This window comes from Pelophylax lessonae (assembly GCF_965119305.1).
Source record: "Pelophylax lessonae genome assembly, chromosome: 2".
Classification (NCBI taxonomy): Eukaryota; Metazoa; Chordata; class Amphibia; order Anura; family Ranidae; genus Pelophylax; species Pelophylax lessonae.
In genome coordinates, this window is record NC_138769.1 from 589181780 (window position 1) to 589197033 (window position 15254).

At 45.3% G+C, this 15254-nt stretch overlaps 1 protein-coding gene across 1 annotated transcript in view; it reads right to left on the bottom strand.

The window, feature by feature from the left end:
• Positions 1–11932, bottom strand: part of GTF2H4 (general transcription factor IIH subunit 4) — a gene marked incomplete at its 5' end in the record, with an annotated part of 51282 nt that extends 39350 nt beyond the window's left edge. The window contains 2 exons of the mRNA XM_082248527.1: positions 6833–6937; positions 11814–11932. Coding sequence (XP_082104653.1) covers positions 6833–6937; positions 11814–11932 — 224 coding nt within the window. The remainder of the gene's footprint in view (positions 1–6832; positions 6938–11813) is intronic.
• Positions 11933–15254: the final 3322 nt, after the last annotated feature.

Below are 15254 nucleotides of genomic sequence, written 5' to 3' on the forward strand. Positions count from 1 at the left end.
GTACTGTTTGTGGTGAAAAGTGGCTGGATAGTTACATGAAAGACCTGAGCCAAAGCCAAATAAACAAACTGATGCAAACAGAATCTTCAAGCTGTAGACCTTTCAGATTTGGTGATGGTCAGGTGGTACACTCCTACAGAAAGGTAAAGCTTCCCGCTAAGATCGGACCAACAAAATGTCACATTGAAACGGAAGTTGTTCCTGTTGATATCCCTTTACTGCTGAGCAAAATGGCTCTAAAGAGAGCAGGAACGGTTTTAGACATGGAGAATGACAAAGTTGTCATGTTCAAGCAACCAGTGCCTCTTGAGCTCACTAGTTCGGGACACTACTGTGTCGACATTAGAGATGGTAATACTGAAGTGGACACCAATGAAAGTGAAGTTCTTGTCATCACAGCAGAGATGTCTACAAAAGAGAAGCGTAAAATTCTCCTGAAGCTTCACAAACAGTTTGGCCATGCCTCTGCAGACCGGCTGCAAAGGCTTATCCTCAGCTCTGGAAATACTGACAAAGACTATCCAGTTATTCTGCAAGAGATTATCCGTGACTGTGAGGTATGTCAAATATATAATAGGACCAAGCCCAGGCCTGCTGTGGGTTTGCCTTTAGCCTCAGAGTACAATGAGACGGTGGCAATGGATTTACATGAGCTGGAACCTGGCATATGGTACCTCCACATCATCGACCATTTCACACGCTTCAGCGGTGGAAACATTGTGAGAACAAAGAAAGCCTCTGAAATTGTCAACTCTTTCATTCACTCGTGGATAAGTGTTCATGGTGCCCCAAAACAGATATACACTGACAACGGTGGTGAGTTCAATAATGAGGAGATAAGGGAGATGGCAGAAAAATTCAACATTGAGATGAAGACCACAGCGGCATACAGTCCTTGGAGCAAGGGGCTGCTGGAGAGACACAACATGACTCTGACTGATGCCCCATACACACGTGCAGATTATCTGCAGACTTTTGTCTGCAGACTTACCAAAACCATATAATATGAGGTCAAACCTAAACACTTTCAATTTGTATGCAATCCGGCAGGCCCTTGCACTACATAGAAAAGGTAAGTCTGCAGACAAAAGTCTGCAGATAATCTGCACGTGTGTATGGGGCATTAGATTCTTCTGAAGGTGAAAAGGGAAAACGGGTGTGGCTGGCAGACTGCTCTAGACAGGGCTTTAATGGCCAAGAACAGTATGATTAATGTGCATGGTTATAGTTCACACCAGCTGGTGTTTGGTCACAGTCCTAATCTTCCCTCCATTTTGGTTAATAAACTGCCTGCTCTAGAAGGCACGTCTATGAGTACTAGAGTAGGACAGCACCTAGCAGCATTGCATGCTTCCAGAAGAGCATTCACAGAGGTGGAATGCTCAGAAAGAATAAAAAGAGCTTTACGAAAGCAGCTTAGGCCTACAGATGAAAAGTACGAGACAGGAGACAGAGTGTACTACAAACGAGCAGACAGTACAGAGTGGAAAGGTCCTGCTGTAGTTATCGGTCAAGATGGCTCTGTAGTGTTTGTCAGACATGGTGGTATCCTTGTCAGAGTACACCAGTCCAGGCTGAATAAAGTTAATGCACAGGATGGGGATACACTTGTACTACCTGATATTCCTGGAGATAGTACAGAAAAAGAAAATGTAATACACACTGATATGTCAGAAAATTCAGATGATGAAATGAGTGTTAATAGAGAAGTGCAAATCCATGAAAACACAGAAACAGATGATAGAGAAGATGTGAGACAAACTAATGAGAGGGATGCTACTAATACAGTGGGTTCCACGGGTGTCAAACTGAAAACAGGTCAGACAGTGACATTTACAAACAGAAATGATGAGACAAAACACACGGCCAGAGTTTTAGGCAGAGCAGGGAAAGCAAAAGGGCAATATAGAAACTGGTACAATGTGCAGTATCTTGAACCAAATGGCAACGAGGGTCAAAAGGAAGCTTTAGACATGTCACAAGTTGATGATCTTCTCACTGAATGTGAGAACACCGATGGCGATGTACTTATTACCAAAGACATCTCTTTTGATGCTGCTAAACAACAAGAGATTGACAACTGGCAAAATAATAATGTTTACGAAGTAGTCACAGACAAAGGTCAGAAATGTATCTCTACTAGATGGGTCTGTACGTTAAAGGAAACTTCTAGTGGTGTTGTTCCCAAAGCCCGCCTTGTGGCGAGAGGTTTTGAAGAAGTCAATATGCATGAATTACAGAAAGATTCTCCCACATGTGCATCAGAATCACTCAGGCTCCTGTTAGCTGTTATTTGTCAAAACAAATGGCAAGTGAACTCTATGGATATTAAGTCTGCTTTTTTGCAGGGAATGGAACTCTCAAGAGACATTTACATTCGTCCCCCACCAGAAGCGAGCGTGGACAATGTGTTGTGGAAACTAAAGAAATGTGTGTATGGACTTGCAGATGCTTCCCTCTACTGGTACAACAAGGTCAAAGAACTAATGCTGAAAAGTGGGGGTAAAATGTCACGGGTTGATCCTGCAGTGTTTTATTGGCAGAATGAGCAGTCTGAGGTAACAGGAGTACTGGCATGCCATGTGGATGATTTTTTTTGGGCAGGTTCAGAGCATTTTGTAACCAATGTCATCCCTGTGCATTTCACGTGGGTCGTGAAGAGTGTGAGAGTTTTTCATATGTGGGGATGAACATTGCTACTGTGGGTGGTGTAGTACAGGTGCATCAGCACAGTTATATTGAAAACCTACAACCAATTAATTTGCAGGCAACACGTGCTGTACAGAGAGAGGCCCCACTGAATGAGAAAGAAAGAGAACAACTCAGATCCAAAATAGGACAGGTTCTGTGGGTTGCTAAACAAACAAGACCAGATGTTATGTTTGACACATGTAGCCTAGCATCCAACATTAAGAATGCTACTGTTCAGTCCATACATGAAGTGAACAAAGTGCTCCGTAAACTTAAGTCAGAGAAGGTAACACTTAAGTTTCAATACTTGGGTAACAGTGAGGATTTGAGTTTGGTAGTATTCAGTGATGCTTCACTGGGCAATCTTCCAGATGGAGGTACACAGGGTGGGGCTCTAATTGCCCTCATGGAAAAAATCAGGAAAGTTCTCCCCACTGTTTTGGCAATCTAAAAAAATTAGACGTGTGGTAAGAAGCACACTGGCAGGAGAAACCCTTGCCATGTCAGATGGTATTGACAATGCTATGTTCTTGGCTATGCTCTACTCTGAACTCACTACTGGTAAAGCTGATCTTAATGCTCTTCCTCTTATCTGTGTTACTGATAACCATTCCCTGTTTGACGCTCTTAAGTCTACAAAACAGGTCACAGAGAAGAGACTAAGATTAGAAATAAGCGGTGTCAAAGAGCTCATACATGCTAATAAAATCAAAGAAGTGCGTTGGTCAACAGCCAAGTCACAACTTGCTGACTGTTTGACAAAAAAAGGTGCTTCCTCTCTTATGCTTCTTAAAGCGCTGTATGAGGGTGTATGGAAACTGTAAAATCTGGTCCATTGAGCATATATCTTGGCATTTTTATTTTGTTTGTTTAAATACGCAAACTCACTTGAATGCTACTGTGTTCTGAAAATCATTTTTGTGTGACAATGTTTTATGTCAAACTCACCCGTTTTTTTTTTTTATCTCAACCCCTTAAGCCCCGGAGGATTTGGCTGCTAAAAGACCAGGGGGTTTTTTGCGATTTTTACTGCGTGACTTTGACGGACAATTGCGCGGTCGTGCGACGCTGTACCTAAACGAATTTCACGTCCTTTTTTTCCCACAAACAGAGCTTTCTTTTGGTGGTATTTGATCACCTGTGCGATTTTTTCATCATGCGCTATAAACAAAAAAAGAGCGTAATTTTTGCAAAAATAACAATATTTTTCACATTTTTTTATATGAAATTCCCCCCCCAAAAAAATGTAAAAATCAAAATTTTTTAACATTTTCGGCCAAATTGTTTTACGCTACATATGTTTGGTAAAAAAAAAAAAAAAAAAAAAAAAAAAATCGCAAAAAGCGTATTTTGATTGGTTTGCGCAAAAGTTATCGCGTTTACTAACAAAGGGAAAGATTTTTGTCATTTTTGGTGTTTTTTTTTTAAACGAGTAATGGCGGCGATCTGCGATTTTTTTGCGGTACTGCGACATTGCGGCGGACAGATCGGAGCCTTGACTGACATTTTTGACACTTTTGGGGGTACCAGTGACATTACTGCAGTAATCAGTGCTATATATATGCACTGTTACTGCAAAAATGACACTGGCAGGGAAGGGGTTAACTTTATTGGACAGGGAGGGGTTAAGTGTGTCCTAGGGGCGTGTTTCTAACTGTGCAGGGACATGGCTATTGGTGTAAAAGCAAAGATCAACGGTTCTACATAGTAGAACCGTCAGATCTTCATTTTTACACCAGGGAGAATGAAGGGCGGCTTGTTTACATAAGCCGCTCCGCCTTTCTCCCTTCACAGGAGCGATCGTAGTGTGACCGGGGGACATCGAGTCCGCCGGACACACGCACTGACTTGTCTGTGAACGAGCCGCGGCGAGCGCGCGCGCCCGCAATAGGCTCGCAAGTCAGTGACAGGCGAGTGACGTATCCATACGTCACTCTGCCTGGCCGGGGCTGACCGCCGCAGTATATAGTCGTGCGGCGGTCGGCAAACCGATTAAGAAGAGAGTGAGATTGTTAACTTCATGTACAAGGGATATAGTTGTTTAATATACTGCCATCTTGTGGTCATTTCGGTTACTGCATCTTTTTCAGTTTCCCTCCTTTTCTATGATGTATTTCCCCTTCCTGTTTAGTTAGTGTGGAGGAGAAAATAAAGTACGGAGTGCAGAACCACGTCGTGTCTGTGGAGTTTATCACCTACAAGTGATGGTATACAGTAAGGTCTATATATATTTGGACATAGGCACATTTGTAGATTTTTCAGGTATTTACCAAAATATATTCAAGTAAATATACAAGTGAAGGACACTCTCCGGAAGGTGAGCATATTATTGTCAAAGTCTTCAATCAAGAGAAGACTTCACGAGAGCAAATACAGAGGGTTCACCACAAGGTGCAAACCATTCATAAGCCTGAAGAATTGAAAAGCCAGATAAGACTTTGCTAAAAAACATTTAAAAAAGCAAGACAAGTTCTGGAAAAGCATTTTTTGGATGAATGAAATTAAGATTAATCTGTACCAGAATGACGGGAAGAAAAAAGCGTGGAGAAGGCTTGGAACAGCTCATGATCCAAAGCACACATCATCTGTAAAACATGGTGGAGGCAGTGTGATGGCATGAGCATGCATGGCTTCCAGCAGCATTGGGCCATTGGTGTTTATTGATGTTACAGAAGACAGAAGCAGCCTGATGACTTCTGCAGTGTTTAGAGATATACTGTCAGCCCAGATTCAGCCAAATGCAGCAAAGTTGATTAGACAGGGCTTCACATTACAGATGGACAATGATTCAAAACACACTGCAAAAGCAACAAAGGAGCTTTTGAAAGAAAAGAAGTGGAAGATTCTGCAATGGCCGAGTCAATCACCTGATCTCAACCCAACTGAGCATGCATTTCACTTGCTGAAGGCAAAACTAAAGGCAGAAACAAAGAACAAATGAAGACAGCTACAGTTAGACCCTGGCAAAGCATCAGAAAGGAGGAAACCCAGGCTTTGGTAATGTCCATGGGTTCCAGACTTCAGGTAGTCATTGCCATTAAAGGATTCTCAAGAAAATATTGAAAATGAACATTTTATTTAGGATTATATTCATTTGTCCAAATACATTTAGGCACCTGAAAAATGGGGGGGGGGGGGGGACTGTGTATAAAAATGGTTGCAGTTCCTAAAATTTGTACTTGATATTTATGTTCAACCTCTTGAATTAAAGCTGAAAGTCTGCACTTCAAATTTATTTGGATTGTTTTGTTTTAATTTTATTCTGGTGGCATATAGAGCCAAAAGTATAAAAATGTTGCCTCTGTCCAAATATATATGGACCTAACTGTATATATACTGGAATAATTATTTATACTAGTAGTGGCAGCAATCAGCGACTTATAGCGGGACTGTAATAGAGTGGCGGGTAATCTGACACCAAGTGGGAACTGACACTGACATCACCAGTGATACGAATACAATGTTCAGTGCTAATAATATGCAATGTCACTGTTCTAATGACACTGGGTAGAAAGGGGTTAACATCTGAGGCAATCAAAGGGTTAACTTTGAGTCTAGCATGATGTTTATACATTTACTGTGTGCTGATTTTACTAAAGGATGTAACAGTTTTTATCCCCTGCTTTGCAGAGAGGCAAAAACTGGCACATCCCCGCTGTCAGAGAGATCAGTGATGTTTACCAACACAGATCTCTCTCCTATCATCTGCTCTGCTGATTGGCGGATCCTGGCCATGAATCATTAGCTGGGACGCACTGATCAGCATGTGCTGGAGCCAATGACAACACAGCTGGATTGGCGGGTGTGACATGTGCGTGCCCTCTACCCGGAAATAAACAATCATGTATATAATCATGTATATATATATGTGATTCTGCGCAGCCGGCCCACACGGTAGCAGTAAAACTACAGTGCACGGTCAACAAGCAGCAATTTTATTTCCAAGATCTTTGGGTCTCTCTGTTATCCTTTTTCTCATTATTACATTTTTTATGGAAAATGTATTTCTCTTGAGAAATATCAGATGATCACCTGAGCTGATCTCAGTGAAGAGGCCCAGAACCAAACACACATGCAACTGCAATCAAAAAAAAAATTCAGGGTATTTCAAATATTGTGGATGAATAACTATATCTCTTACTTGTGATTTTCTTTTTTCACCCACAATGCAACAGCTGCTTGGGGTAAAGGCTGTTCAAGGAAGAGCATTCGCATCACATAATTCTTGGCAAGACTCGGCAGTTCCCTGAGAGATGCAAGACACAGAAAATGAGATTAGAAAAAATACCACTGAAATTAAAAGTGTAATACAAGGGATCCATTTGTTACATGTTTTCACTCACGATTCACACAACTTTTACCCAAGATTCACCCATATTTTAAAATTAAAACCAAATTAGAAAATGTATGAATTTGGGGAAAAATATTGTGAATCTTGGATGAAAACATTTAAAAAAGGCCATGGTGTATAATCATATACAGAATTTGCATTGACGTTTGTTTTCCAAAGCTGGGCACCAAAATTGTTCTGCAGACATCTCTAATTGTACATTAACCACTTCCCGCCCGCCCTATTACAAAATGACGGCGGGAATGTGGTTGAGTTATCCTGACCGGACGTCATATGACGGCGGCAGGATAACACCGCTCTGGGCGCCCCCCGGGGGCGCGCAGAGCGGCGATCGGTGATGCGAGGTGTCAGTCTGACACCCTGCATCTCCGATCTCGGTAAAGAGCCTCTGACGGAGGCTCTTTACCATGTGATCAGCCGTGTCCAATCACGGCTGGTCACATAGTAAAACAGGAACAGCCGTTGATCGGCTTTCCTTAGTTCGTGCCTGACAGGCACGAGTAAAGGAGCGCCGATCGGCGGCTCCCCTGACAGGGGGGGGTCGGCACTGGTAATCAGATCATTGATTACCAGTGCAGACCCTCGGGGGGGGGGGGATGCCACTAGAACCACCAGGGATGCCCACTATGACCCCAGGGATGCCCACTATGACCCCAGGGATGCCCACTATGGCCACCAGGGATGGCAATCAGGGCTCAGAGAGCCCCCCATTGCCCTCCCCATCAGTGATGCCCACCAGTGTCCTCCCTATCAGTGCTGCCCACAAGTGCCCATCATTGCCATCCTTTAGTGTCGCCCACCAGTGCCCATTATTGCCCACCAGTGCCGCCTATCAGTGCCCATTAGTGCCCATCAGTGCCGCCCGTCAGTGGCGATCAGTGCCCATCAGTGCCCACCAGTGCTGCCTATCAGTGCCCATTAGTGCCCGTCAGTGCCACCTATCAGTGCCCGTCAGTGCCGCCTATCAGTGCCCATCAATGCCGCCTATCAGTGCCCAGCAGTGCCGCCTATCAGTGCCCACCAATGCTGCATATCAGTGCTACCTATCAGTGCCACATATCAGTGCCTATCAGTGCCGCCTATCAGTGCTGCCTATCAGTGCCGCCTATCAGTGCCACCCCATCAGTGCCACCCCATCAGTGCCACCCCATCATTGCCTCCTCATCAGTGCCTGTCAGTGCAGTCTCATCAGTGCTCATCAGTGCAGGAAAAAACTTATTTATTTACAAAATTGTATAACAAACAAAAAAACTTTTTTTTTTTTTCAAACTTTTCTGTCTTTTTTTATTTGTTTAGCAAAAAATAAAAATCGCACAGGCGATCAAATACCACCAAAAGAAAGCTCTGTTTGTGGGGGGAAAATGATATAAATTTGGTGTAAGTACAGTGTTGCATGACCGCGCAATTGTCATTCAAAATGCAACAGCGCTAAAAGGGGAAAATTGGCCTGGGCGGGAAGGGAGGGAAGTGCCCTGTATTAAAGTGGTTAAAGATCTTCCTAGAGCCTGACACCAGGGGGTGAGGGTTGCTACTGACTGGATTGTGCACTTTGTAACTTTAATGGTTGGCACACCTATTATGCAAAAAACAAATGATATGTAAAGGGGAAGGTCGTTCATTTTAAAGTGCACTTGTTCCCACATTGTATTTATTAAAGTGTTATGTTTTTTTTGTAAACTCTACAATAAAAAAACAACATATTTGTGTTAATAAGCAAACGAGAAAAAATAGTGGGGTGATAAATGCGCTGTCACGTATGTATCCGAGTGGGAGGATTCCTCTAATATGCCGCAGCTCGTTATAAATGAATAAATAAATAAATAAATAATGACTCTGAGATTCGGATTCAATCCGATTCTATATGCAGCCAACTCTAGTATTAATCACTAAATACCACTACAATAAGGAAGACACAATGAGTCGGCGCACAACAGAAGAGATCTCAGAAAAGACTCTGACCAAGTCTACCAATGTCAGAATCGCAGCGAGACGTCTTAAGATATAGGAAGATGCTGAAGAAAAAAGGGAGTCTTTTATTATAAGTAGTGAGACTCCCTTTTTTCTTCAGCATCTTCCTATATCTTAAGACGTCTCTCTGCGATTCTGACATTGGTAGATTTGGTCAGAGTCTTTTCTGAGATCTCTTCTGTCGTGCGCCGACTCATTGTGTCTTCCTTAACATATTTGTGTTCTTTACTCCCATTTGGTCTGGTGAATGTACCTTTAATAAGTGTTGTATTATATTTGTTCAACAAATGTTTATCCAGCCAGAAATCTTGTGAGTGGACTATTCAGCCACAAATCTTCACAACTTCCTGTGCTCTCTGCCTCTGTACTGTTATCAATTTGTTTCCTGGTATCTCTGTGGACTACAAAACACCCCACCCCCTCGGATATGGAGAAGAGAGGGAGGTATATTGTAGTCCTAATACAATCCCTTTCCTAGGGTGACAGCGTTGTTCAGTTTGGTTGCCACCCTAGGACAGGAAGAGCGTTAATGGCAGGATTACCAGTTTAAAATAAAGGAAAAAATGTGAAAAAAGAAAACTAATGCAGCTACCATATCTACAGACTGGTAAGCTGCAATTACATCAATTTTTGATCTTGAGTTCTTTACAAAGTGGTAAACAAGCCATTTCAAAACTCTCTAGCTGCTTGTACTGTGAAGTAAAGAATACCCAAAAATCCTCATGGCTGATTGATGCTGGTGCGCGCTGTAAAGACACAGTGCCAAAGCGATTTTTTATTATAACCTAATTGAAATGACACAACATTTCAATAAGTTCTTTTCACACAGTGGTGCTAAGATGCAATGCTTCCAATTGCGCTGAAGAAAAGTACTGCATGCATGCAAGCAGCACTTTTCTTCAGTGCACAAAATGACAACACAGTGGTGTAAACGGACGCCATAAGAAACAAGGCAAATTGCCTTGTCTGTGTTGGGACTGCACTGGGCAGCGTTCTAATGAAAAATGGTGTGAATGAGCCCTTAAAGTTCACAGCAAAGTTAGGTTTTAGGACCCTTTCACACAAAGGGTCTGATCAAGTCCACCTCTGAGTATTTCAGGCAGACCTGATAGTATGGTCCATTCATCCCAATGGAAATAAGCTCATTTACAACTACCCACCTCTGATCTGCTAAAAAAAAAAAAAAACGGAAGGGAATCTTTGCTGGTATCCGCTCTGCAGAAACTTGAGTGGACACGGATCTGTCATCTGCCTGCTTTGCCCTGACCAGCAGGGGATCAGCAGACAGATCCCTTGCTTATCAAATTGGAGTCTGTTCCATGTAAAAGGGGCCTTAGGCAGTCAGCTGCGTCCAGGCTGGGCATCTGTCCTGGAACCACAGCTAATCGCTCTGTGTGCGGCTATGTGCAATCAGCAGCAGCCGCTGTCAGCCAACCATTAGTTTAAATGAGCTGAGCGGCCAATGCTAATCGCACAACCCGGTCATTCCTGCAGCAAGAATACACAGATTCTTGCTGCAGGAATCTGGAAGCAAGGACAAACCAGTTGTGTGAAAGGGGCCTAACAAATTTAGAAACACTTGCTGTGTGTTTACATTAAAGAACTGGCAGACTGCCAAGATTATTCTGCAATTAAAAAATTAAGAGGATATTTCAGCGCCTGTTTAGAACATTGCAGATACATTTCTCCACAATGCCTACAGCTAGAAAGTAGGGATCGACCGATTATCGATGGGACCGATATACACTTTTTTTTTTAAGTATTGGCAACAAACTTTGCCGATATGACCGATGTTGCTTCAAGTGGTTGTACTGGAGTGATACCTGCAGCTACAGGCATCACCCAGGTACCATTTTGTAGAGCGGACGGTCGGTTTTCTTGTAATAACAACCGATGTGGCTAAGCAGCCACATGGCCTTTATTACAAGCAGCGGGAGGGGACATCCCCCCACGCTCTTCCACTGCTCCGCCAGGGTCTCCGGTTCCACCGGGAGGCCCGAGCGACCAGCCTTTAGGTCCGCCGGCTGGCCAAGGACCCGAACAAAGCCAGAATCAGCTCTGATCGGGTCTCCGATGTAGTAACCCGGGAGCGATGTCATAACATCACTCCTGGTTACTGGAGCCTTAAAGGCGCCAGATTTAAAAAAAAAAAAAAAAGACGACAGTATTCAAAACAGCCAAACTTGGCGCTTTGAATGCTTTTAAGTGCAGAGGAGGGATTTGGGGTCTTATAGAGCTCAAAAGTATATGATAAAGTGAAAAATTGGATTTTTGACTTACCTTAAAATTCATTTCCTTGATGTTCATTGACGGACACAGCTCCTGATCTTCTTAACCATTGGGTTATACTGCCACCTAATGGAGTAGGACACTAGGCAGAAAAAAAGTCTGGCTACGCCTATGGGCACTCCCAGGCGGTATACTCCCTCTCTTTGCTATAGGTACTCAGTTTTGTTTATGCAGTGTCAGAAGAATTACAACTCCACAGAGGGGGTGGGTGCTGTGTCTGTCAATGAACATCAAGAAAAATAAAAAAATTGCCAGGACCAGAGATCTCAGCAAGGATCTAGGTCCTTACTCCTGACTAGGAAGAAAAAAAAATACCTATCGCAGAAAGAGGAAGTATACCCCCTGGGACTGCCCATAGGTGTAGCCAGATTTTTTTTCTGCCTAGTGTCCTACTCCTGTAGGGGGCAGTATAACCCAATGGTTAAGCAGATCAGGAGCTGTGTCTGTAAATGAACAAAAGAGAAAAAAAGTATTTTTTAGATAAAATTAACTTGATCACACATATCATATTCACCTAAATACAGCCAAGCATGTAGCAGGGTGGTTGTACAGCCTGTCAAGGACACCTGGACTCAGTTCTTGAAGAAATTCATGAAGATTCTTACACTTTAGCTGTACTCTTTGCAACTTCATCCTGCATGTGCACAAAAAAAAAAAAATATATATAGTTTAAAACAGTCTCTTTCAACCTCTATACAGTAGAGGAATCCTTAGGACCTTATTTTTAGCTCTTGAGAATGCCTTGCTATAACCAATTTGTAGGAAGAAATTGGGAAAAAACTGAATTTTTGTAAAATCTTACCTGTAAAATTCCTTTCTCTGAGTCCTCCGACAGTCGCCGCCTCTTCATATTCGTCACAATGGGGTATTAGACTTTGCTCCGAAGGAGTAGCTAGGCAACAGAATATGTTAACATCAAAGCTTTTAACACATCCCACCCTCAAGGGGTGGTCCCCTCAGTCAATACCCTCCTACTTCCTGCAACCATATCTCAGTTTCAGTGGAATAGCAGTAGAGTATACAACCAAACCCCAAAAGAGGGGCGGGGGCGGCGACTGTCGGAGGACTCAGAGAAAGGAATTTTACAGATAAGATTTTACAAAAATTCAGTTTTCTCTTACGTCCTCCGACAGTCGCCGCCTCTTCATATTCGTCACAATGGGGACGTCCCAAAGCAGTGCAAACATGAGGGGTGGGAAACGCATCCGCGCCGTAAGGCAACGCAGTCTCCGCATCAAGGAAAGGAACCTCACCAAAGGAAGGAAACCAGCTGGGCAACAGGAAAAAAACTTGCTCAACAGGAGCAACAACCCAGGAAAAAACAAAGAACCAGGGGATAAAAACTTATCCCAACAGCCAGAGGTCCCAACAAGGGACCCTAGGGAACTGCCGCACTAAGAACCTTGCGGCCAAAGGAAGCATCCGCCGATGCCTGAACATCCACCTTGTAGAATTTTTTGAAAGTGTGCACGGTCGACCAGGTCGCCGCCTTACACACCTGGGCTACAGAAGCCCCATGACGACAGGCCCAAGACGTACTCAGAGATCTGGTAGAGTGCGCCTTCACAGGCACCGGGGGAACCTTCCCCTGCAAAGCATAGGCCTGTTCAATGGTCTGCCTGATCCATTTGGCGATGGTAGAGGCCGACGCCGCCATGCCCTTCCGAGGACCCTCTGGAAGAACAAACAAGGAATCCGTCTTTCGAAAAGACTCAGCCGATTTAAGGTAAACCCTTATCGCCCGAACAACATCCAAAGAATGTAGTCTCACCTCTTTCGGATGTTTAGGCTTTGCGCACAGCGAAGGCAAGACAATATCCTCATTGAGATGGAATTCCGAAACTCGCTTCGGAAGAAAAGAAGAAGGATTAGGTCGCAAGACCACCTTATCCAAGTGAATAACCAGATACGGAGACTTGCAGGACAAAGCCGCCAGCTCCGACACTCTGCGAGCCGAAGTGATCGCAACCAAAAAGGCGACCTTTTTGGACAACATAGACAACGAGATCTCCCTGATCTGTTCAAAAGGAGCACGTTGTAACACAGATAGAACGAGATTCAAGTCCCAAGGGGGCAGAGGATCCCTCCTAGGAGGAACCAGATGCCGCACTCCCTGAACAAAAGTGCCAACCAAGGAGTTGGAAGCCACGGGACGTTGAAAAAGAACGGCCAGCGCAGACACCTGACCCTTTATCGTAGCCAGCGCCAAACGCTGATCGACACCTGTTTGAAGGAAGGACAACACTCGGGAAACCGAGTACGTGCGGGGTGAAAACCCCCTGGACTCACACCAGGTAAAATAGGCCTTCCAAGTACGGTAGTAAACCTTCCCCGAGGAAGACTTCCTCGCGTTGATCAAGGTATGAACGACCTCAGGGGAGAGACCCCTCTCCTTCAGGACCTCGGTCTCAACAGCCAGGCCGTCAAAACCAGCGACTGTAAAGCAGGATGGTATATCGGCCCTTGAGACAGGAGATCGTCTCGAAAGAGGCAGACGCCACGGGGCGTCGACCGCCAGATTCACGAGGTCTGCGTACCAGGACCGGCGTGACCAATCCGGCGCCACAAGAATCACCGTGCTGCGTTCCGAGCGTAACCTGCGAAGGAACCTGGACAGCAACTGAATCGGTGGAAACGCGTACATCAGCTTGTACTGATGCCACGGGGCCACTGACGCGTCTGCCCGAGGGTCGCGCGTCCTTGCCACGAACCTTCTCACCTTGTTGTTGAGACGAGACGCGAACAGGTCCACATCTGGAAGACCCCACTTCGCGCACAACATCTGGAAGACAGCCGGGTGGAGAGACCATTCCCCCTGATCCAGGGTCTGGCGACTCAGATAGTCCGCTTGCCAGTTCTCCACCCCCGGAATGTGAACCGCCGTTATCGCCGGGACATGAGTCTCGGCCCAGGACAGAATGTCGGCCACTTCTCGAGCCGCTCGGGCACTCCTGGTGCCCCCTTGGAGGTTGATGTAGGCCACCGCCGTGGCATTGTCCGTCTGCACCCGAACCGGGCAGCCCTGCAGCCGGTCCGTCCAACGATGAAGACAGAGATTTATCGCACGCAATTCCAGAATGTTGATCGGAAGGGAGGACTCCCCCTCCGACCAAGTTCCCTGGGCGGACAGAACGCCCAGAACACCACCCCAGCCCGACAGGCTGGCATCCGTGGTGATCACGTCCACGAGATAGGACGAAAAGACTTGCCCCCCCGACACCATCGGGGACTGGAGCCACCACAGAAGGTCCCTTCTGGTGCGATGGCCCAACGAGATTTGAAGATCCAGAGATTGAGGTTGCCCGTCCCACCTGGACAGGATCTCCGCTTGGAGACCCCGCGTGTGAAACTGGGCGAAGGGAATCGCCTCGAAGGCCGAGACCATCAATCCCAGACATCTCATGCACGTCCGCAGAGACGAGTGCGGAAAGTCCCTGAGGGACCTGACTTCCTCCTGAAGAGTTCCGAGTTTGTCTTCCGGCAGGAAGACCTTCGCCTGAACCGAGTCCAGGATCATTCCCAGGTAGGGAAGACGAACCGACGGACTCAGTGTCGACTTTGGAAAATTTATCATCCAACCAAACTCCTGCAGAGTTTGCATCGTGACAGACAGGTCCTTCTCCAGACCCTGGCTGGTCGCAGACCGAACCAGAATGTCGTCCAGATACCCCAGGACAGAGATGCCCTGGGCTCTCAATAATGCCAGAACCGGTGCAAGCACCTCGGTGAAAACCCGCGGAGCCGAGGCGAGACCAAAAGGTAACGACACGAACTGGTAGTGATCCTCCGCAATGGCGAATCGAAGGTACCTCTGGTGACCCTCGAAAATGGGGATGTGAAGATACGCATCCTTCAAATCGATGGAGGACATGAATTCCCCTGGAACCAGGGCAGCCACCACCGACCGCAGGGATTCCATGCGGAACTTGCGAACCCGCACAGAGCGGTTTAGAGC